We start from the raw sequence: 25,236 nt of genomic DNA on the forward strand, positions 1-25,236 counted from the left end.
TATGGTGTTAGAAAGTATTTTAATTTCATTCTTTTACATGTAACTATCCAGTTTTTCCAGCAGCACTTATTGAGGAAACTATCTTTGCCCCATTGTATATTCTTGCCTCCTTTGTCAAAAATAAGGGTACCCGTGATTTTGTTAGTGCTTTGGTTACAAAGATGTAGAAGTTTTGAAAGATTTACCCCTAAGTTTACTTGTACTGTAGGCAGTGTTGTTTTAAGTGAACATTTTTGCAGAATGCATCATTTTTCAGGAACAGATATATTGTATTATAATAGAAATCCTATACTTTGTTTATACTTAGTGGATGCTTAATAAATGCTGACAGTTTTTTTTTATAATTAACTATATCACAAGAATTTTAAAAAGTGGTTTCAAGGAATGACTGTACTGACAATGAACCAAATTACAAGATCACTTGAATTGTCTAGAATATAAAAGCTTTAAAAGTCATTATAATTTGCATGGTATAGTTATTACTACTATTTTAGAGAAGGAGAGATAACTTTTAATTTTCAAAGATTGATGAACAATCAACCATTAGTTTGAGAAACGGAGTAACAGGAAACTGTACTTGTTTTTCAAACCATTTGCAAACTGTAAAAAGAGCAGCTGGTCACAAAATGTACCACCATTAAACTGCGGTCCTATTGACAATCCTTGGCTTGACAGGGACACTCATCACTGGCCATATTTACAGTCTGTGTAAAAACATCACCCTGGGCAATTCATGTTCTGTTGTCTTCTTTGATGCACTTTCTGTATGGCACTGCCTCACTCAAGGTAGTGGAAGTTAGCAAAACATCTACTCCAGAGTTAAAAACATTCACAAAATCACTGGCAATGAGTCATCTCACTTTCTCTTCTTTAATAAAATAGTTCTCATAATTTCCTTTTAGTAAGAAAGTTTCTTGAGAAGATTCTTCCCCGCACCACATCATTGAACCTTTCTTGTTTAGTTGCAGAATACATGGCTTCAGTAGACACATCAAAGTCAAATCAGTGACCGTATTCTAACCTATCAAATCTTGTCATATTTGATGCCACTTCTGATCTACACAGTACATGGTAGCAGACAACTGAATAACTGGTTGGGGCAGGGACACTTCAATTACTTTGGCCCCCTCAGACTCAAAGAGGTTAGCAGCTTGGACCAAAGAGATTGTACTTCACTTGACAATTCTGGTATAAGATATTCCTTTGGAATACATCATTTTATCACATCTGTTAAACTGGGAAGCATAAATGGTTTTAACAGGATCTTGAATTGTGGTAGAATCTTAGAGATCCTGCCCAGCTAGTATACTCAACACAATGGCTGCATCATCCATACATCTAGTTAAGATTCTGGGCACATCACTGAATTCGCCAGGGGAATGAGGCCATGACAAGAAACTAAGTCATAGCTGGATTTTAAACCAACAACCTCATAGTGGGCAGCTGGATTGCTGGTTGATCCTCTGGAATCTGGTCCTAAAGCAATGAAGCAAGTGAATGCTGACACAGCCACTGCACTCCCTGCTGAGCTTCCTCCACTTATAAGCCAATTTGAATCCTTATTCTCAGCATGAGACTTCTGCTTCCTCTTTTCTCTATATTGTTTGAATAACTCCATGGGTTTATAACTGGTCCAAAAATACCATCTGTGCTTCTGTATCCCATAGCAAACTCATCTAAGTTTGTTTTTACCATTAACAGAGCTCCCTGATCCAACAATCTCTGTGGCATTTTAAGGTGATACATAACTTTTCAGCATGTTTGACGCACATGTTGTCTCAATGCCAGATGTGCTAAAGTTGTCTTTTATTGCAATAGGAATTTCATCTAAATCCTCCAGTGAATGACCTTTCTTATATCTTTTCCTTGATTCTTCAACTTGCTTTAAGACCACCTCTTCTGATACAGTAACTTGGTCTTCTTGATAAAGGAGAGCTATCTTTGACAGAGCTCAGTTGGAACAACCTGGCCTTGTTCAAGTGCCACAGAAACTTCTTGGAGAGTCCAACCCAGTGTGGTTCTTGTGCCTTGCCTGCCCCTACCAGGACCTGGTGACAAAGGAGGAAGAGGAACAGTTGTTCTTTTGAAGTAGAAGGTGGTTATCAAATTTGTAGCTTTATGGCACAATAGATAAGGGTGTAAAGGACTTGAAGGCTATTTATGAGGTTTAGGGTAGTAGGTTACTATTCACGTCCATTTTCTTTTTCGAACATCATCGCATGTTTGTTTCAGTTGCTCCCTGTGTTGGTTAAGCTTCTGTGCCTATAGGTCCTAGAATTATGCATGGTAAAGCTACTTTTCACAGAAATATAGTTTGTTTTTCAGTCATTCAAGAAACCTTGTAAGGCTTTGTATCTGTTTTCTGGGGCTGCCATAACCAAGTACTACAAACCAGGTGGTTAAAACAATAGAAATTTATTGTTTCCCAGTTGTGGAGGTTGGAAGTCTGAAATCAAGATGTCAGCAGGGTCACTGATCCCTCTGAATTCTGGTCACAGGGAGAATCTTTCTTTGCCTCTTCTAGATTTTGGTAGTTTCAGGCAAACCTTGGGTTCCTTGGTTTTTAACTGCCACCACTCCAGTTTCTGTTTTCTTCAGGTGGCTGTTTTCTGCCTGTGTTTGTCTCTGGGTCTCCTTATAAGGACATCAGTCATATTGGATTCAGGGCCAACCCGACTCCAGTATGATTGTATCTTAATCAGACCCTAATTCCAAATAAAGTCACATTTTGTTGTAACTGGAGTTCCTAGATAGGACTTCAGTGTATCATTTGGGAGAGGGATATAATTTAACCTGTAACAAGCTCCATGGCTAGTATGATCCTCCATGATGTCAAATGCATTGACCTTGATCATGCTGGCAGCCTCCAAGGCCCAGGCCATGGGGTGAAGAAAGGTCCTGGTTGTTGTCACCCTTCACTGATTTAGTCACGTGGCTGCTCCTATTTGCTCAGGAGGCTGGAGAGAGAGGGCCTCTTTCCAGGTTTCCATGTGCAGCCAAAACCCAAGGTTTTGTTAGCACGGAAGAAAGAGAGCAGGTTTTGAGGACAGCCAGTAGTCTCTGCCACATGTTCATAGTACTTGGGGGTGGGGGTGGGAGTGGTCTCAGTTGTTCAATTTCTTTCCACTGTGTCTTTTCTCATTGAATTATTTTTAGCATTTAAAGGGTAAGAGGGAGTTTCCTGTATATGATTATATTAGTTTTATAATGATTTTCAAGACTTTATTTTATTCAGCTAAATTGCATTGAATAGTTCCTATTAATAATTGGTGTGGAAAATAGCAAGAAGTGGAAGATGTGATCATTCTGTTGAGGAGGAGAGGACTTTGACTAAGGAGCAGAGACAAGTGTTTGTGAAAAGATGCTTCAGAAAAGTAAGAAAGAGATAGAGACTTAAGAGCATTATCTTTTAAGAATGATGATTTTAATGATAGTTAATGACAACCAGTGATAGGGATTTGATACACAGGAGGAGGAAAGCAGAGTAAGGCTTTCATTCGGAGTTTCTTCCATAGGTCTTATGTTCCCAGCCTGTCCTTTGCCACCTGACTGCTGAAGGCCTGGGAATGACCTTCCTCTCTGTGTTCTCAGCAGTGTCTCATGGTACTTGGAACCTGGTGGGATTCAGTAAATATTTATGGAATCATTTTCTGTCAAAACCTGTGTGTTTTATTAATGACACAATAAAAATGTCCCAGTTATTGATGTGTTCAAATTTGGAGACATATTTGTTCTTTAAAGGGGAGCCAGTATACTTGTTAAGAAAGTTAAAAAGATAGTTCCACAGCCTGGAACTCTTTTTGTGTGTGTGTGTGTGTGTGTATGTATATACACATTATAAGCTATATGTGTATACTGTATGTACTATACTACATGCTATAATAGTTTATACTACATATTATTTAGTATTTCTAATGACCTAACATAATGAAATACAGTTGTAAATTATATTGCAAATTTCATGGAAGCAATTATTTTGCTTGTGCTTTGTTCCTATAGTTTAAACAATCCGTGTTTTTCCTTTTTCTGTAGAACTTTCTGTTACTTGATGAGCTACCACAGTGTGATCATCAGCTGCCATCAGATGGTAAAACAGTTGTGAATGTGCAAGATTTCACTGCTTTTTGGGATAAGGTAACAAATCCTTAATTTCATGATTGTGACTTCTAAAGGACAACTGTGATGTAGATTTATTGGAGGATTTTGAGATTTTACACATGATACAAAATGTGACTTGCCCATTTACCATGAAAGTATGTTATAAAAATTCTGAATCAGCAATGAGGTTTACAATTAATAGAGATTAAAAATAAAGATGGTTGTTTTGAGGCACTAGCCTGCAGTCTTCTTGGTCTGCCAGCTCCCCAATTAAGGTATTTTCCTTGCCTCAAAACCTTGTCTCTCAGATTCATTGCCTGTCATGCGGTGAGCAGAGCAAGGTTGGACTTGGTAACAATTTGGCTTAGCCAGCCAGGAGCCTTGCTGCTTGTGGCTAGCCGGCACCAATCAGGGAATATTGGAGCAAGACCTTAGCAGCTGCTGGGATCATTTGTCCTGAGGTTCTTTCCTTCAAGCTTCCCTGAATGGGTACCAGCTTCCCTCAGAGCTTGACAATTGAGACAAGGAACTGACAAACTTCTAGAGTGAACAGACTTGATTTCGGTTGTAGGGTAAGTCTACCCAATTTGATAGCTGATTCAACTGGTTCACTTGTTTTGTGTGTTGTTTTGTGTTAAGAGCCGATGGGCTTGATTTCGAAGGGTAAGTTGCTCCGGGAACATTTTTTCCCCTCAATCTGGGCTTTTCCTTTACAGGACAAGCTAATTTGGTTGGGTACCTGTTTACAGAGGGGAGGTGTTGTTGGACTCTACCCTGAACCAGTTCGTTGGGAATTAGTTCTCATGGGGCAAGCCCACCATGGCTCATATGTAGGGTAAATGTATTTACCTGATTTGGGAACTGGTCCAGTTGGAACCAGTTCATTTGGGAGCTAGTTCTTGTGGGAGTGGGTAACCTAGATAGAATTAGTTCATTTCCCTATTGGTGGCCAGTTCATCTGTATGCATTGATGCTGGAATCTGTCTTGTACCATTTTTGTTGGAAATTGTCTGCATCTTTTGTGTTTTGGTGTTTTGCAAAAATGGGAAATATTTCATCTGTCCTGAAGGAAAGATCTTTGGGGTGCATATTAGATATGTTAAGATCAAAAGAGCAATGGCCTCTGTATGGCTCACAATTAAACAATCTGGCAGTGAGAAGTGCTTTACAAAGCACTTCTTTGTAAATAAGTGTAAAGCACTTTTTAAAGAAAAAAATTCCTCTCTTTACAAAGGAGAGAAATGCTCTGATAATGAACATGCCCAGGGGGCTACCTTGGACTTGAGACACCCAATTCTAATTTCCCCTACAGGGACTCTAGAGAAAGAAATGGCAAACCACTGTGGTATTCTTGCTTGGAGAATTTCATGGACAGAGGAACCTAGCTGGCTACAATCCTTGGGATCACAAAGAGTCAGACATGACTGAGAGACTAACACTTGCTGACACTAAAAATAAAGTCAGCCCGAGGCATTTGACATATTATTATTTATCTCACTTTCAAGAGAACTTTCAAAGGGTTATCATATTTTGAACTTGAAGTAAATGCATTTATAATATTAGAATTTGTAGGACTGGAGAGACAAAATGCTGCAGTATAGAAAGGGTTAACTAACAAATACACAATCAGTTGTTAGAGACCAGAGACTTTGGGTACAATCAGTGTATGTTTTTTGCCTTAAAGTTATCAAATATCTTATTACATAGTGTGAGTGATTTGCATTTTTGCTGTTGGGTAGGGTGGGGCTCCTCTGTCCTAAGTTTCTGGATGGTTCTGGCTACTTTGGTGGCAGCCAGGGGCAGGAGGAGAGAGCAGATGGGCATAGTGAATACCAGTGACTGCAAGTTGAAGGGTTGTACTGTGTGGCAAGCTGACAGGGAGAACTGGTGAAATCACAAAGATTTCCCCAGCACTTGGTTTATTTCTGAAATTTAGCAAATAGGAAAAACAATAGGGACCACTCTCCAAAAGTTCTCAAGTTTGCACTCCCAGTGCAGCCCCGTTACAGACAACTGAAAGTCTCCTTCTGCCTCCAGCTTTATAGTTCTTTGTGCACATCCTCCTGTATCAGTGTGAATTAATCAGGAGAACCAAACCTGCAGCAGGGGAGGGGGATGCAGGTTTGTAACTAATGCAGGAAATTAGTTACATAGGAGATGAAAGGACAAAAAACGGCAAAGCAGTGGTGGATGAGGCACCTCAGGGATTAGCAAAGGCAGGAAGCTGCTCCCACCCCAGAACTGGAAGGACTCAGGGAGGAGACGCCTCTACCAGAGGGTCTACCTCCAGAGCAGAGTCCGGGAGCCTGGCTGCTATCAGAATGGGGACCACAGAGCAAATGTCCAGGCTATGTAGACTGCTCCTGTCTTTCATGTCTGTGACTCTGTTGTGCCACCTGCATTGTGTTCACCTACTTTTGACTCAGCACCTTTCATCTCCACCAGCAAGACAGTAGTATTTTCTATGTAAATATATAGAACAAATATATACAACCACATCTCTACACCTTTTACACATGGGAACTCATACAAAGTGCCTGACCTACCTTACCTTAATAGAGTAGATTTACCTCAAGATTGCCAGGAGAAATATCAATAACCTCAGATATGCAGATGATACCACCCTTATGGCAGAAAGTGAAGAGGAACTAAAAAGCCTCTTGATGAAAGTGAAAGTGGAGATTGAAAAAGTTGGTTTAAAGCTCAACATTCAGAAAACGAAGATCATGGCATCTGGTCCCATCACTTCACGGCAAATAGATGGGGAAACAGTGGAAACAGTGACAGACTTTATTTTTTTGGGCTCCAAAATCACTGCAGATGGTGGCTGCAGCCATGAAATTAAAAGACGCTTATTCCTTGGAAGGAAAGTTATGACCAACCTAGATAGCATATTCAAAAGCAGAGACATTACTTTGCCAACAAAGGTTCGTCTAGTCAAGGCTATGGTTTTTCCTGTGATCATGTATGAATGTGAGAGTTGGAATGTGATGAAAGCTGAGCACTGAAGAATTGATGCTTTTGAACTGTGGTGTTGGAGAAGACTCTTGAGAGTCCCTTGGACTGCAAGGAGATCAAAACAGTCCATTCTGAAGGAGATCAGCCCTGGGATTTCTTTGGAAGGAATGATGCTAAAGCTGAAATTCCAGTACTTTGGCCACCTCATGTGAAGAGTTGACTGATTGGAAAAGACTCTGATGCTGGGAGGGATTGGGGGCAGGAGGAGAAGGGGACAACAGAGGGTCAGATGGCTGGATGGCATCACTGACTTGATGGACGTGAGTCTGAGTGAACTCCGGGAGTTGGTGATGGACAGGGAGGCCTGGAATGCTGCGATTCAGGGGGTCGCAGAGTTGGACACGACTGAGCCACTGAACTGAACTGAACTGGTATTTCTTGTCATAATCCACTTGAAGCATTTATGGAAAGCACCACTAAAATTCCATTATGATGTTAACTTTATGTGAATTTTTTTTTTTTGTCTTTTCCCTCATTTTATTTTTTTTTTAAATTTATTTTATTTAACTTTACAATATTGTATTGGTTTTGCCATATATCAAAATGAATCTGCCACAGGTATACATATGTTCCGCATCCTGAACCCTCCTCCCTCCTCCCTCCTCATACCATCCCTGTGGGTTGTCCCAGTGCACCAGTCCCAAGCATCCAGTATCGTGCATCGAACCTGGACTGGCAACTAGTTTCATATATGATATACATATTTCAATGCCATTCTCCCAAATCATCCCACCCTCTCCCTCTCCAACAGAGTCCAAAAGACTGTCCTATACATCAGTGTCTCTTTTGCTGTCTCGCATACAGGGTTATTGTTACCATCTTTCTAAATTCCATATATATGCATTAGTATACTGTATTGCTGTTTTTCTTTCTGGCTTACTTCACTCTGTATAACAGGCTCCAGTTTCATCCACCTCATTAGAACTGATTCAAATGTATTCTTTTTAATGGCTGAGTAATACTCCATTGTGTATATGTACCACAGCTTTCTTATCCACTCATCTGCTGATGGACATCTAGGTTGCTTCCATGTCCTGGCTATTATAAACAGTGCTGCGATGAACATTGGGGTACACGTGTCTCTTTCAATTCTGGTTTCCTCAGTGTGTATGCCCAGCAGTGGGATTGCTGGATCATAAGGCAGTTCTATTTCCAGTTTTTTAAGGAATCTCCACACTGTTCTCCATAGTGGCTGTACTAGTTTGCATTCCCACCAACAGTGTAAGAGGGTTCCCTTTTCTGCACACCCTCTCCAGCATTTATTGCTTGTAGACTTTTGGATCGCAGCCATTCTGACTGGCGTGAAATGGTACCTCATAGTGGTTTTGATTTGCATTTCTCTGATAATGAGTGATGTTGAGCATCTTTTCATGTGTTTGTTAGCCATTTGTATGTCTTCTTTGGAGAAATGTCTATTTAGTTTTTTGGCCCATTTTTGGATTGGGTCATTTATTTTTCTGGAATTGAGCTGTAGGAGTTGCTTGTATATTTTTGAGATTAGTTGTTTGTCAGTTGCTTCATTTGCTATTATTTTATCCCATTCTGAAGGCTGTCTTTTCACCTTGCTTATAGTTTCCTTTGTTGTGCAGAAGCTTTTAAGTTTAATTAGGTCCCATTTGTTTATTTTTGCTTTTATTTCCAATATTCTGGGAGGTGGGTCATAGAGGATCCTGCTGTGATATATGTCAGAGAGTGTTTTGCCTATGTTCTCCTCTAGGAGTTTTATAGTTTCTGGTCTTACGTTTAGATCTTTAATCCATTTTGAGTTTATTTTTGTGTACGGTGTTAGAAAGTGCTCTAGTTTTATTCTTTTACAAGTTGTTGACCAGTTTTCCTAGCACCACTTGTTAAAGAGATTGTCTTTAATCCATTGTATATTCTTGCCTCCTTTGTCAAAGATAAGGTGTCCATATGTGCGTGGATTTATCTCTGGGCTTTCTATTTTGTTCCATTGATCTATATTTATGTCTTTATGCCAGTACCATACCGTCTTGATGACTGTGGCTTTGTTGTAGAGCCTGAAGTCAGGCAGGTTGATTCCTCCAGTTCCATTCTTCTTTCTCAAGATGGCTTTGGCTATTCGAGGTTTTTTGTATTTCCATACAAATTGTGAAATTATTTTTTCTAGCTCTGTGAAGAATACCGTTGGTAGCTTGATAGGGATTGCATTGAATAGATAAATTGCTTTGGGTAGTATACTCATTTTCACTATATTGATTCTTCCAATCCATGAACATGGTATATTTCTCCATCTATTAGTGTCCTCTTTGATTTCTTTCACCAGTGTTTTATAGTTTTCTGTATATAGGTCTTTAGTTTCTTTAGGTAGATATATTCCTAAGTATTTTATTCTTTTCTTTGCAATGGTGAAGGGAATTGTTTCCTTAATTTCTCTTTCTGTTTTCTCATTATTAGTGTATAGGAATGCAAGGGATTTCTGTGTGTTGATTTTATACCCTTTAACTTTACTATATTCATTGATTAGTTCTAGTAATTTTCTGGTGGAGTCTTTAGGGTTTTCTATGTAGAGGATCATGTCATCTGCAAACAGTGAGAGTTTGACTTCTTCTTCTCCAGTTTGGATTCCTTTTATTTCTTTTTCTGCTCTGATTGCTGCGGCCAAAACTTCCAAAACTATGTTGAATAGTAATGTATGGTGGGCACCCTTGTCTTGTTCCTGACTTTAGAGGAAATGCTTTCAGTTTTTCACCATTGAGGATAATGTTTGCTGTGGGTTTGTCATATATAGCTTTTATTATGTGAGGTATGTTCCTTCTAATTCTGCTTTCTGGGGAGTTTTTATCGTAAATGGATGTTGAATTTTGTCAAAGGCTTTCTCTGCATCTATTGAGATAATCATATAGTTTTTATTTTTCAATTTGTTAATGTGGTGTATTACATTGATTGATTTGTGGATAATGAAGAATCCTTGCATCCCTGGGATAAAACCCACTTGGTCATGGTGTATGATCTTTTTAATGTGTTGTTGGATTCTGATTGCTAGAATTTTGTTAAGGATTTTTGCATCTATGTTCATCAGTGATATTGGCCTGTAGTTTTCTTTTTTTGTGGGATCTTTGTCAGGTTTTGGTATTAGGGTGATGGTGGCCTCATAGAATGAGTTTGGAAGTTTACCTTCCTCTGCAATTTTCTGGAACAGTTTGAGTAGGATAGGTGTTAGCTCTTCTCTAAATTTCTGGTAGAATTCAGCTGTGAAGCCGTCTGGACCTGGGCTTTTGTTTGCTGGAAGATTTCTGATTACAGTTTCAATTCCCGTGCTTGTGATGGGTCTGTTAAGATTTTCTACTTCTTCCTGGTCGAGTTTTGCAAAGTTGTACTTTTCTAAGAATTTGTCCATTTCTTCCACGTTGTCCATTTTATTGCCATACAATTGATGATAGTAGTCTCTTATGGTCCTTTGTATTTCTGTGTTGTCTGTTGTGCTCTCACCATTTTCGTTTCTAATTTTATTGATTTGGTTTTTCTCCCTTTGTTTCTTGATGAGTCTGGCTAATGGTTTGTCAATTTTATTTATCCTTTCAAAGAACCAGCTTTTGGCTTTGTTGATTTTTGCTATGGTCTCTTTTGTTTCTTTTGCATTTATTTCTGCCCTAATTTTTAAGATTTGTTTCCTTCTACTAACCTTGGGGTTCTTAATTTCTTCCTTTTCTAGTTGCTTTCGGTGTAGAGTTAGATTATTTATTTGACTTTTTCTTGTTTATTGAGGTATGCCTGTATTGCTATGAACTTTCCCCTTAGAACTGCTTTTACAGTGTCCCACAGGTTTTGGGTTGTTGTGTTTTCACTTTCATTCATTTCTATGCAAATTTTGATTTCTTTTTTGATTTCTTCTCTGATTTGTGGGTTATTCAGCAGCGTGTTGCTCAGCCTCCATATGTTGGCATTTTTAATAGTTTTTCTCCTGTTATTGAGATCTAATCTTACAGCCTTGTGGTCAGAAAAGATGCTTGGAATGATTTCAATTTTTCTGAATTTACCAAGGCTAGATTTATGGCCCAGGATGTGATCTATCCTGGAGAAGGTTCTGTGTGTGCTTGAGAAAAAGATGAAATTCATTGTTTTGGGATGAAATGTCCTATAGCTATCAATTAGGTCTAACTGGTCTATTATTTGATTTAAAGTTTGTGTTTCCTTGTTAATTTTCTGTTTGGTTGATCTATCCATAGGTGTGAGTGGGGTATTAAAGTCTCCCACTATTATTGTGTTATTGTTAATTTCTCCTTTCATACTTGTTAGTATTTGTCTTACATATTGCGGTGCTCCTATGTTGGGTGCATATATATTTATAATTGTTATGTCTTCGTCTTGGCTTGATCCTTGGATCATTATCCATCTTTGTAGTGACCATCTTTGTCTCTTTTCACAGCCTTTGTTTTAAAGTCTATTTTATCTGATATGAGTATTGCTACTCCTGCTTTCTTTTGGTCCCTATTTGCATGGAATATCTTTTTCCAGCCCTTCACTTTCAGTCTGTATGTGTCCCCTGTTTTGAGGTGGGTCTCTTGTAGACAACATATGTAGAGGTCTTGTTTTTGTATCCATTCAGCCAGTCTTTGTCTTTTGGTTGGGGCATTCAACCCATTTATGTTTAAGGTAATTATTGATAAGTATGATCCTGTTGCCGTTTACTTTATTGTTTTGGGTTCGAATTTATATACCCTTTTTGTGTTTCCTGTCTAGAGAATATCCTTTAGTATTTGTTGGAGAGCTGGTTTGGTGGTGCTGAATTCTCTCAGCTTTTGCTTGTCTGTAAAGCTTTTGATTTCTCCTTCACATTTGAATGAGATCCTTGCTGGGTACAATAATCTGGGCTGTAGGTTATTTTCTTTCATCATTTTAAGTATGTCCTGCCATTCCCTCCTGGCCTGAAGAGTTTCTATGGGAAGATCAGCTGTTATCCTTATGGGAATTCCCTTGTGTGTTATTTGTTGTTTTTCCCTTGCTGCTTTTAATATTTGTTCTTTGTGTTTGGTCTTTGTTAATTTGATTAATATGTGTCTTGGGGTGTTTTGCCTTGGGTTTATCCTGTTTGGGACTCTCTGGGTTTCTTGGACTTGGGTGATTATTTCCTTCCCCATTTTAGGGAAGTTTTCAACTATTATCTCCTCAAGTATTTTCTCATGGTCTTACTTTTTGTCTTCTTCTTCTGGGACCCCTATGATTTGAATGTTGTAGCGTTTAATATTGTCCTGGAGGTGTCTGAGATTGTCCTCATTTCTTTTAATTCGTTTTTTTTCTGATTCATTTATTTCTTCCATTCTATCTTCTAATTCACTAATCCTATCTTCTGCCTCTGTTATTCTACTATTTGTTGCCTCCAGAGTGTTTTTGATCTCATTTATTGCATTATTCATTATATATTGGCTCTTTTTTATTTCTTCTAGGTCCTTGTTAAACCTTTCTTGCATCTTCTCAGTCCTTGTCTCCAGGCTATTTATCTGTGATTCCAGTTTGATTTCAGTATTTTGGATCAATTTCACTATCATTATTTGGAATTCTTTATCAGGTAGATTCCCTATCTCTTCCTCTTTTATTTGGTTTGGTGGGCATTTATCCTGTTCCTTTACTTGCTGGGTATTCCTCTGTCTCTTCATCTTGTTTAAATTGCTGAGTTTGGGGTGTCCTTTCTGTATTCTGGCAGTTTGTGGAGTTCTCTTTATTGTGGCATTTCCTCACTGTGTGTGGGTTTGTACAGGTGGCTTGTCAAGGTTTCTTGGTTAGGGAAGCTTGTGTCGGTGTTCTGGTGCGTGGAGCTGGATTTGTTCTCTCTGGAGTGCAATGAAGTGTCCAGTAATGAGTTATGAGATGTCTATGGTTTTGTGGTGACTTTGGGCAGCCTGTATATTGGAGCTCAGGGCTGTGTTCCTGTGTTGCTGGAGAATTTGCTTGGTATGTCTTGCCCTGGAACTTGTTGGCCCTTGGGTGGTGCTTGGTTTCAGTGTAGGTATGGAGGCATTTGATGAGCTCCTGTCAGTTAATGTTCCCTGGAGTCAGGGTTTGGACTTAAGCCTCCTGCTTCCAGTTATCGGTCTTATTTTTACAGTAGTCTCAAAACTTCTCCTTCTATACAGCACCATTGATAAAACTTCTAGGTTAAAGATGAAAAGTTTCTCCACCGTGAGGATCACCCAGAGAGGTTCACAGTGTTACATGGAGAAGAGAAGAGGGAGGAGGGTGTTAGAGTTGCCCGAATGAGATGAGGTGGAATCAATAGAGGAGAGAGTGGGCTAACCAGTAATCACTTCCTTATGTGCACTCCACAACTGGACCGCTCAGAGATGTTCACAGAGTTATACAGAGAAGAGAAGAGGGAGGATGGAGACAGAGGTGGCCAGGAGGATAAAAGGAGGGAATGAAAAGGAGAGAGACAGATCCAGCCAATAATCAGTTCCCTAAGTGTTCTCCACCACCTGGAACACACAGGAATTCACAGATTTGGGTGCAGTAGAGAGGGGTTAAGGAGGAGACACAGGCGACCTGGTGGAAAAAAGGAGAGTCTGAGGGGGGAGAGAGCAGTCAAGCCAGTAATCTCGCTCCCCAGTAAAAAATGGGTACTGAAGATTGGGTTCTTAAAGGTACAAAATTGGTAACAAATACCTAAAAGCAAAAATTAAAAATCTAGAGTAGAGTTTGGAATTTCAAAAATACAATGTTAAAGAAAAGAAGGAGAAAAAGAAAAAGAAAAAAAAGTCACAAAAATTATAAAGGAAATATAGGTACAAAATTGATAACAAATACCAAAAAGCAAAAGTTCAAAATCTAGAGTAGAGTTTGGAATTTCAAAAATACAACGTTAAAGAAAAGAAGAAGAAAAAGAAAGAGAAAAAAACCAAAACCAAAAATGAAAACAAAGTCACAAAAATTATAAAGAAGATATAGGTACAAAATTGATAACAAATACCAAAAAGCATAAATTAAAAATCTAGAGTAGAGTTTGGAATTGCAGGAATACAACATGAAAGAAAAGATGAAGAGAAAGAAAGAGAGAAAAAAAAGTCACAAAAGTTATAAAAAAAAAAAAGGTACAAAATTGATAACAAATACCAAAAAGCTAAAATTAAAAATCTAGAGCAGAGTTTGGAATTTCAAAAATACAATGTTAAAGAAAAGAAGAAGAAAAAGAGAACAAAACCAAAACCAAAAATGAAAACAAAGTCACAAAAATTATAAAGAAGATATAGGTACAAAATTGATAACAAATACTAAAAAGCATAAAATAAAAATCTAGAGTAGAGTTTGGAATTCCAGGAATACAATGTTAAAGAAAAGATGAAGAGAAAGAAAGAGAGAAAAAAAAAGTCACAAAAGTTATAAAAAAAAAAATAGGTACAAAATTGATAACAAATACCAAAAAGCTAAAATTAAAAATCTAGAGCAGAGTTTGGAATTTCAAAAATACAATGTTAAAGAAAAGAAGAAAAAAGAAAGAAAGAAAGGGAAAAAGAAAAAAAAACAAGGTCACAAAAGTTATAAAAAATATACATATGAAGTTTGTTTTTTTTTAAAAAAAGGGTCTTTTTTTTGCAAAGTAATAGTAGGTTATAAAAGTGAAAATTAAAGGAGTAATAAAGGACTTACAAATTTTTAAAAAATTAAAAAAAAAAGAAAGAAAGAATGATCGTAAAAATAGTAAAAAAATATATAGGACTTTCTCTGATGTTGTTGTGGGTATTGTGGGTTCAGTTCATTTTTGGCTAGTTCCTTGTTCTGGCTTATATTTCTCAAGATCTATAGGCCCCTTCCTATGTAGTCGGTACTAACCATGGGGTTTTAATCTATTGCCTGTCGCTTCCCAAGGCAGTTCCCTCTGTTATAGCTTCTTCTGTTTGCTGGTCTCTTCAGTGTCTTATTTCCACCCTGATACAAAGGGGGCGGTGGTGGACACCTTTTTTTTTTTTTTTCTTAAGGCTTACTTGTTCAGTTGTGCTGTGGGGAGGGAGGGACGCTGCAAATAAATAAGACTGGCATGTGCTAGCAGTGCCTCAGCCACACTGGGCCTGCCCCCGCTCACGGCACATGTAGCCTCCCTGCCCACATTGCTCAGGCTCTAGGTTGCTCCACGGGGAACCATCCGAGGCTGGCCCTGGGCTGCTTGCACTTCCCAGGTCTAAGCCGCTCAGGTTCAGGCACTCAGGTAGTCCTCAGAGGCACAGACTCGGTTGGGCATGCATTTTGTGCCCTTCCCAGGTCCGAGCAGCTCAGGTGATGAGGTGTTTGGCGAGCGCGGTTGCTGCGACTTATCGCCTCCCCACAGCTTGGTTATCTGGGTGTACAACCGGCGCACCTTCTCAGGTAGATGTTGACCGTCCAGAACCCCAAGAAGTTTTAGTTAGCAAAGAAGCCTGCTTACAGTTTTGTAGAAAATGTCTCTCTGGGCCTGTGATTGCCCCCTTCCGGCTCTGGTTGCCTGTCACCGGAGTGGGACGGTCTGCAGCCGGCTATCCCTGTACAGTCCTTTGTTCCATATGTGGGCCTGGCGGTGTCTTAGGTTAGGGCTGGCTTTTCGCATGGTAGATATCCCACAGTCTGGTTTGCTAGCCCAAATTATTTCTCTCAGGTAGCTCTCAGGGTATTCAGGCCAGATCCTTACTCTAAGCAATGCAGCCCGCGCTGCGGCTCCCTGCCCAGCCCCCGCTTGCTAATGGCGGATGCAGGCATCTGCGCTGCTTCTCCGCTGGGGGAGTTACCGTAGGGCTCGTAATCTATGGGATTTAATTGTTTATTTATTTTTCCTCCCTGTTATGTTGCCCTCTGCGCTTCCAAGGCTCAGCACAGACTCGGCAGTGAGAAGGTTTCCTGGTGTTTGGAAACTTCTCTCTTTTTAAGACTCCCTTCCCGGGTCAGAGCTCCGTCCCTTCCTCTTTTGTCTCTTTTTTTGTCTTTTATATTTTTTCCTACCTCCTTTAGAAGACAATGGGTTGCTTTTCTGAGTGCCTGATGTCCTCTGCCGGCATTCAGAAGTTGTTTTGTGGAATTTACTCCGTGTTTAAATGCTCTTTTGATGAATTTGTGGGGGAGAAAGTGTTCTCCCTATCCTATTCCTCCACCATCTTAGCTCCTCCTATGTGAATGTTGACACATACTTTGTCTGTTGTTTTTCAGTCGCTACGTTGTGTCTCTTTGTGACCCCATGGACTGTAGCCCACCAGGCTCCTCTGTCTGTGGGGATTCTCCAGGCAAGAATACTGGAGTGGGTTTCCAATGCCTTCTCCCCAACCCAGGGATCAACCCAGGGTTCCCCTGTCATTCGCAGATGGATTCTTTACCTTCCGAGCCACCATGTGACCAATTACCAAATTTCCCTTGTATCAAACTATGAAACATTATAAAGTAAGATGTTTTGTTCTTCCAAGAACATTAAAGAACATGTTCTCAGACTTCTATACAACTTGCATAATTGTACAGAACACCTATTGTGTTGTCCTGGACTTGCCTATGGAAAGACTGTGCACCTTGGCAGAGTCATTAGTAGTTACGGGCTGTCAAGTTAGGTCATGTGTGAGAGGGCCCTTGGGAGGGAGAAAGGCAAAGATATTGGGAGTTTTGAAGAGAAACTAAGTCTTATTGAAGCCTCTGCTGGGTTGGGAGGCAGGAGATAGACATGAATTCTAACTGGCTCCTCTGGACAGCCAGGTGGACAGGTTGGGGATGGTCTCATGGATGCAAGTCTCATTCATGAAATGATGGGAATTGATCTCAATCTCTAATCTTTAAAGTATATTTGGGGGTATCTCCATATCTCCATGGGCAGGGGTTTCAAACTGTTCTCACACAGAGTGAGGGACTAAGCTGATGGTCTTTGTTTAGTCAGCGGTCCCCTGAACCTGAATAACCATGAGGGGACATACCCAGTACCCATGGGCTGTCTAGTGCTGCCCCCTTCTGGTTGTGGCAGAGCAGTGCCTAATCCAGAAGCCTGAATAGGGAGGGAACTCAGTGTGTGGTCCTGATAGACTTTGAGATCTGCAGACAGGAATCTGATGTTTGTATTTTGTAGTCTTAACCAAGTGAAAAGTAGTAAAATAGGAACCCTAAGTGTCAGGCAAGAAGAAAGGAGTGGATAAGCTTAAAAATATTTCTCATGTATTAAAATTTAGTTTCTTCTTGATCAGTTCAGTTCAGTTCCATTCAGTGGCTCTGTCGTGTCTGACTCTTTGCAACCCAATGGACTGCAGCACACCAGGCCTCTCTGTCCATCAACTCCCAGACCTTGCTCAAACTCATGTCCATTGAGTTGGTGATGCCATCCAACCATCTCATTCTCCCTTGTCCCCTTCTCCTCCTGCCTTCCTTCTTTCCCAGCATCTGGGTCTTTTCCAATGAGTCAGTTCTTCACATCAGGAGGTCAAAGTATTGGAGCTTCAGCTTCAGCATCAGTCCTTCCAATGAATATTCAGCACTGATTTCCTTAGTCTGGTTGGATCTCCTTGCAGTCCAAGGGATTCTCAAGAGTCTTCTCCAACACCACAGTTCAAAAGCATCAATTCTTTCGTGCTCAGCTTTCTTTATAGTTCAACTTTCACATCTATACATGACTGCAGGAGAAACCATGGCTTTGACTATATGCATCTTTGTTGACAAAGTAACGTCTCTGCCTTTTAATATGCTGTCTAGGTTTTTCATAGCTTTTCTTCCAAGGAGTAAACACTATTTTTCTTGATACTGTTTTTAATACCTATAAAATATGGCATAATTTGATGATTAAAAATAATTCTTGTTTTAGCAAGTGACTGGTCCATTATCGGTTCAGTTATTTCCAGAGGAATTTTTCACTTAGAAGATTTTCCAAACTTTTAATCTAGATCCTGTTCCTTTAGTCTTTCAGGCATTTTGCTATTCACATGTGATCACTCTCTTAAGAGAAACAAAAACTAGCAGTTACTGAGAAGTTTTCTTAATACTTAGTATATGTAAAATATATATATATATATACCCTTAAATCTCTTTACCTTAGAACTTACAGATTACTCAGAAATATAACTTGTGAATGGCATGATGAGTACTCTGTCATTTGCTCTTGTGTTGGATTGTACATGCAACAGCACATCTTTTTTTTTTTTTTTTTTAGCAGAAGTACTTTGTTATCCCTGTTTAGCCAGGGCAGGTTATGCATGTAATAGATGTAAAATTTAGGGCTATCACTGTAACTCATGATGTCATACTTTACATCTATTCCCTTTTTTGTTTTTGTTGGTTTTGGTGTTAAGTTAGAGCTCTGGTGAGATTAGAGCCTTGACTGCCTTTTACAGGAATTTTTTTATGGTTGGCTAAAAAGTTTCTTTGGTTTTTAAGTAAAAATAAAAGACACAGTTTTAATTTTCACCAAGAACTTTTCAGCTTTTCAAAATTTTGGGTTAAATTTTTATTTGCTATATATGACCATGTAAATATCATTAACTGCTAGGAAAAGTAGTGTGTAGTGATTACATTTTTTTTTAATGAAAGCTCGCCTACCCTTCTGAAATTTATCCATTTTTCATTGGATTAGTTTATATATATATAAAACCATCAATAATAATTCTTTCTTCATTCAGCTGCTTGTCAGGAGTGTTTTCCATGTGGCTGAAGGGCTTGGGGAATCTTCCTGATATAACTTTTCCTGGAGCCCTCTCTCAGAGTTCTTGCTGCTCTGGTTGATTGTCACCAAGAACTTGATTGAGCAACATACTCACTGTTTTATTCCACTACCTTCTGCCATTTTCCAGGCAACTGCATAATTCCATCTTTTCAAAATTTTTTATCTTTTTGAGCAAAGAACTGTTCCAGATACCTTTTACAGTTTTCCAGTTAATTGAATTTTTTCCATTAAGAGAACTTTGTAAAGACTGAAATAAATGTAAGTCCAAAAGTACAATGTCTGATGAGTGTGGGGGATCAGTCAGAACTTCCCAGCCAATCTGTAACAGTTTTTTGCCTGGTCATCAAAGAAACATGTGGTCTTACGTTACCCTGATGGAAGATTATGCATTTTCTGTTGACTAATTCTGGATGCTTTCCATAGAGAGCTGCTTTTGGTTGGTCTAATGGGAGCAGTATTTATTGGAATTAATCATTTGGTTTTCCTGAAGGAGCTCATAATAGAGGATTCCATTGCAATCCTACCATATACACAACATCACCTTCTTTGGATGAAGACTGGCTTTTGGTGTGGTTGGTGGTGGTGTATTTCACTTGCCCGCAATCTATTCTATGCCACAATATTGTATAGTATCCATTTTTCATCACCTGTCACAATTCGTTTTTAAAATGGAATGTTTCTGTTACGTTTAAGTGGAGAACTGCCTGCAGAAATATGGTCAAGAAGGGTTTTTTCATTTAACTTCTGTGAAACTCAAATATCAAAGTGATTAACATAACCAAGCTGGTACAAATGATTTCCATTCAATACTTTGAATGAAATATTTGAATATTTTGAGTATGTCAGCTATCTCCTGCATGGTATAGTGTTGTTTGTTCTCAATGTCTTGATGTGATCTCTATCAACTTCAACTGGCATACCTAACAGTAGAGCATAATCCAACAAGAAATATCCAGCACAAAACTTTGCAAGCCACTTTTGACACGTTTGATCAGTCACAGCACATTCTCCATACACTGCACAAATCTTTTTCTGCATTTCAGTTGCATTTTTACCTCTTTTGAAATAGTAAAGCAAAAAAAAAAAAAAAAAAAGAGAAATAGTAAAACATAGTGTGCCAAAATATTGCTTTTATTTTAATATTAAAATGGCTACACAAAAATTCACCGATTTTAAAAAGTTTTTTAAAATGCATACTGATATGACAGCTGTCATAATACAATCTTAACAACATTGTTTTGAATAAAGTTAAAGACAACTTAGTGCTATTATCTTACAGAAAAAAACTGCACAGACTTTTTGGCCAACCCATATTGAGAATTACTTCTTTATATGAAGTGCTCCTTTGCTTGCTGAGCATTACTGAGATTCTTTATCAAGTGAAAATGGAGAGATTAGTGGAGATAAATGAGATAAGTGTCACATACTGACACTTTATAAAGTATATTATTTTAATAAGTTAATATGCATCATGAAGTTTTCACTTCATGCAGATGCCTTGTCATTTCACCTACTTAAAATCTGTGGGTGTCTAAAGTCATGTCAGTGTGGGAATCTGGTAAAAGAAGGAGCCTACCTAAAGGCAACTAAAGCTGCTTCAAACTCCCGAAGAGATATGATTGGATGAAAAGGCCTCCAGGACAGGATGTCTTAAAATAGGCAGGAGAAAAATGTGGGTTAATTTGCATATTAATGAGTATTATATTATTTTCTCCATTTTCTGTAGCATTTGGCTTTATTTTATTGAAATGGGTATGTTTTTGTAACTTTAATTTGCAGGAATCAAGAACCCCAACCCTACAAGGCCTTTCCTTTACTGTCAGACCTGGTGAACTGTTAGCTGTGATCGGACCTGTGGGAGCAGGAAAGGTAAGTTGTGGTGCCTTTTGGCAGCTTGATGCAACACCACAGTCCCTATTAAATTCTCAGAGTTGAGCCCAAAGCTGTGTGTACAATGTTTTTTGTTTTTTAAACAGGATAGTTTATTAGAATTGAATAATAGTAAAATAATTGCAGTGAAATCCACCTCTGCATTGCCTCAGTTTTGGTCCCACACATCCATCTTGATTCTCAGAAAGTTTTACATGTACACAGTGTATTGATTCCTTATAAGTTATAATGTCATATAAGAGATATTTGGTAAGGATTACAGTGATTGCCACGAAACTTGCTGAGAACAGCATGGAGAGGCCTGGCATAGTTTTCTCATGGGCACAGGAGTCCTGGACAGTCATTGGAGGACCCATGGACCTTCTGAGCCAAAGTATAAGTTCATTCCACATAGGGATCTATAAAGATTTACTCTCTTGAGAAGTTTTTGTTGATTGTCACACTTGTGAAATCTCCATGATGATTATAGTCCCTATCTTTCAGCTCATTAAAAATGCTATTCTATTGTCCTAGGTTTACATTGTTTTAATAAGTCATCCATAGTCATTCTTTTTTTTTAATTTATTTTTTCATTTGGAACATAATTGCTTCACAATGTTGTGTTAGTTTCTGCTGTACAACAACCTGACTCAGCTGTGAGTATGTATATGTGTGTGTGTGTGTGTGTATATATATATATATATATATCCCCTCCCTCTTGAGCCTCTCTCCCACCCTCCCCCCATCCCACCCTTTTAGGTCATCACAGAGCACTGAGTTGAACTCCCTGTGCTATATAAGCAGCTTTCTGTGCTGAGCTGTGCTTAGTCACTCAGTTGTGTCCAACTCTTTGCTACCCCATGGACTGTAGCCTGCCAGGCTCCTTTGTCCATGGGGATTCTCCAACAGGAATACTGGAGTGGGTTGCCATGCTGTCCTCCAGAGGATCAAACCCAGGTCTCCTTCCTAAAACAAGAATAATATGATGTTAGGAAGGGTTCTAATTTCATTATTTTACATGTACCTGTCCAGTTTTCTCAGCACCACTTATTGAAGAGGCTATCTGTTCTCTAGTGTATATTCTTGCCTCCTTTGTCAAATATAAGGTGTTCATAGGTGCATGGGTTTATTTCTGGGCTTGCCATACTGTTTCATTGATCTGTATTTCTGTTTTTTTTTTTTTTTGTGCCAGCACCATACTGTCTTGATTACTATAGCTTTGTAGTATAGTCTGAAGTCAGACAGTATGATTCTTCCAGCTCTGTTTTTTTTTTCCTTTTCTTCTCAAGATTACCTTGGCTATTTAGGATCTTTTGTGTTTCTAAACAAATTGTAAAAATTTTTGTTCTAGTTCTGTGAAAAATGCTATGGGTAATTTGACATGGATTGCATTGAATCTGTATATTGCTTTGGGTAGTATAGTCATTTTCACAATATTGATTCCTACAGTCCAAGAACACAGTGTATCTGTTCATGTCATATTTGATTTCTTACATTAGTGTCTTACAATTTTCTTCATTTTGGTCTTTTGTCTCCTTAGGTAATTTTTTCCCTAAGCATTTTATTCTTTTTTGATACAATGATGATTGGGATTATGTCCTTAATTTTTCCTTCTGACTTTTTGTTGCTAGTAACACAATTTTTTTTTCCTTTGAGAAAGATCTTTATTAGTTTTATTGGCAAGAAGACAGAACTTTCCTTTAGCATCCATTGCAAGAATGTCTGCCTCCGGTTTACCTCTTTGTTTGTTTTTTTTTTTTTCTGCTGCACCTGTGAGGTATGTGGGATCTTAATTCCCCAACCAGGGATCAAAACTGTGCACCTTGCAGTGGAAACACAGAGTGTTAACCACTGTACCAGCAGGGAAGTCCTACCAGTGGTTTTCTTATTGGGAAATGGCTTTTCTTTGACTTTTCATGCTAGTATAAGGAAAACAGTTTTAACTAGATGTATCTAGAACAACATTTCTCTAGGTGTGTTCCATGAAACTTCTATTTTACAAGAAGGTATCATGGCCACATAAATCTGGATAAACGCACATTATGTTTTCCTTCTTGGTGCTTCATGTTGTACAGTTGGAAACAGCTTGTTGGGAATTTGGACAGCTCATTAAAGGAAATTATTTATGTGACAGCTGTTCAGGATGGACAGAGACATGGGGACTTCCTTTTCTTTCATTTTTAAAAAAAATTTTTTACTTTACAATATTGTATTGGTTTTGCCATACATCAACATGAATCTGCCACAGGTATACATTACAGTGGCCCCTCTAGGAAGTCTGGAGGTTGCAAAGGCTCTTCCGGGAAGCTTTGCACATTTACTTATGTGACTTGACTTGGTCCCATCAGTGCATGTGTAGTGAAGGTGCAGCCATGTGCTGGAGCTAGAGATTCGAACGTGAGCAAGACCCTGATGCCTCTGCATTCCAGAGGCAACCAGGTTCCTGGGTGAGACAGATACACAGGCAGATTATTTAAGCTTAGTGTGATGTGGACACACACATACCACATCTATGTGTTGTTACAGATTTGAAGTAAATATGCAGCTGTCAGTTCGGTTCAGTTCAGTTGCTCAGTCATGTCTGACTCTTTGCGACTCCATGGACTGCAGCATGCCAGGTCTTCCTGTCCATCACCAACTCCCGGAGTTTACTCAAACTCATATCCATTGAGTTGGTGATGCCATCCAACCATCTCATCCTCTGTCATCCCCTTCTCCTCCTGCCTTCAATCTTTCCTAGCATCAGGGTCTTTTCAAAAGAGTCAGCTCTTCGCATCAGGTGGCCAAAGTATTGGAGTTTCAGCTTCAACATCAGTCCTTCCAATTAATATTCAGGACTGATTTTCTTTTGGATGGACTGATTGGATCTCTTTGCAGTCCAAGGGACTCTCAAGAGTCTGCTCCAACACCAGAGTTCAAAAACATCAATTCTTTGGCGCTCAGCTTTCTTTATAGTCCAACTCTCACATCCGTACATGACTACTGAAAAAACCATACCCTTGACTGGATGGACCTTTGTTTGCAAAGTAATGTCTCTGCTTTTTAAATAAACTGTCAGGTTTGTCATAACTTTTCTCCAAAGGAGCAAGTGTCTTTTAATTTCATGGCTGCAGTCACCATCTGCAGTGATTTTGGAGCCCCAAAAAGTAGTCTCTCACTGTTTCCCCATCTGTTGCCATGAAGTGATGGGACCAGATGCCATGATCTTCGTTTTCTGAATGTTGAGTTTTAAGCCAACTTTTTCACTCTCCTCTTTCACTTTCATCAAGAGGCTCTTTAGTTCTTCTTCACTTTCTGCCATAAGGGTGGTGTCATCTGCATATTTGAGGTTATTGATTATTTCTCCTGGCAATCTTGATTCCAGCTTGTGCATCATCCAGTCCAGCATTTCTCATGATACACTATGGCATATAAGTTAGATAAGCAGGGTTACAATATACACCCTTGATGTACTCCTTTCCCTATTTGGAACTAGCATCTGTACTTGGTCTGAAACAACAAAATGTGGAAATCTAGATGTGAGAAGTGTACACAAGAGAGTGATGATTTCCTCTAGGATTGACTTTTGCTCTTTGGACACAACTCCCTTCAGAGTTCTTTTAATAATAATATTTGGATATATTCTTCACATGTAACTTTTTAATAATAAGTGTTTGTCAAGTAAAGGATACCTGGATGCAGAAACAACTACACTAAACATTGGATACATGAAATACATTCTGCTGGGCTGCTCTGCTAGTTAAGAATGTTTAACATTCTTAGCTAGTCTTTTCTGAGTATAATTTTTCATTTGGGGGAAACTCTGAGCAGTTTAGGTTGTTATAGTATTATATTAGTGTTCCTTATCAACCATTAGTTTTCCATGGACCAATAGGGTTATTTTCTTTCCCCCCCCCCTTTTTTCTCAATTGCAAGGTCTCTACTTCATCCTGTTCTAAATGAAAGGGTTCTATAGTGTATGAAGTATGACTGTGGGGTGTGCTGTGCTACGGGTCTTGTTCTATCCTGAGTGTTGCCTGTTCACGTGTGTGTGTTTCCATCTATTTCAGTCCTCACTGTTAGGTGCTGTGCTGGGGGAGCTGCCCCCGAGCCAGGGGAAGGTCAGCGTGCATGGGAGGATCGCGTATGTTTCTCAGCAGCCTTGGGTGTTCTCAGGAACTGTGAGGAGTAACATTTTATTTGGGAAGAAATATGAAAAGGAACGATATATAAAAGTAATAAAGGCTTGCGCTTTGGAAAAGGTGAGTAATGACTTTTGAGTTGCATATACTCAAATTTCAAATAATGATAGTGTTGGTTACAGGGTTTGTTAAAATTTTTTTTAAATTTTGAAAGATTTCTGGGTAAATAAACACACGTAACCCAGCTGTTTCAATGCCAATGTGATAGCAGCACTTACAGAATGCCTTTAGAAAGTAGTGGGTGGTTGTTTAATTTTATAATGTTTTATTCACATTTAAATTTCTTTCTTTAATGAATGATTATCAAAATTTGCAGAAATAGTGTAGTGTAATGAAAGCCCTCATGTACCCACCCCCAGCTTTAGCCAAGATCAGCTGGTGGCCAGTCTTGCTGCATCTCTACTCCTGCCCTCTACCAGCCCTACCCTGACCCCAGAGTATTCTGAAGCAGATTCTAGACCTCAGATTAGT

The 25,236-nt window shown here is 39.0% G+C and overlaps 1 protein-coding gene and 1 pseudogene across 1 annotated transcript in view; one reads left to right on the plus strand and one right to left on the minus strand.

The window, feature by feature from the left end:
* The window catches only part of LOC104973089 (ATP-binding cassette subfamily C member 4-like), a 149,005-nt gene that overhangs the window by 120,851 nt on the left and 2,918 nt on the right, over positions 1-25,236 (plus strand). The window contains exons 9-11 of the mRNA XM_059892171.1: positions 4,033-4,134; positions 20,495-20,584; positions 24,634-24,825. Coding sequence (XP_059748154.1) covers positions 4,033-4,134; positions 20,495-20,584; positions 24,634-24,825 — 384 coding nt within the window. The remainder of the gene's footprint in view (positions 1-4,032; positions 4,135-20,494; positions 20,585-24,633; positions 24,826-25,236) is intronic.
* On the minus strand, positions 512-2,882 carry LOC132346785 (glutamyl-tRNA(Gln) amidotransferase subunit A, mitochondrial-like; annotated as a pseudogene).

Source organism: Bos taurus, chromosome 12 (assembly GCF_002263795.3).
Source record: "Bos taurus isolate L1 Dominette 01449 registration number 42190680 breed Hereford chromosome 12, ARS-UCD2.0, whole genome shotgun sequence".
Taxonomy (NCBI): domain Eukaryota; kingdom Metazoa; phylum Chordata; class Mammalia; order Artiodactyla; family Bovidae; genus Bos; species Bos taurus.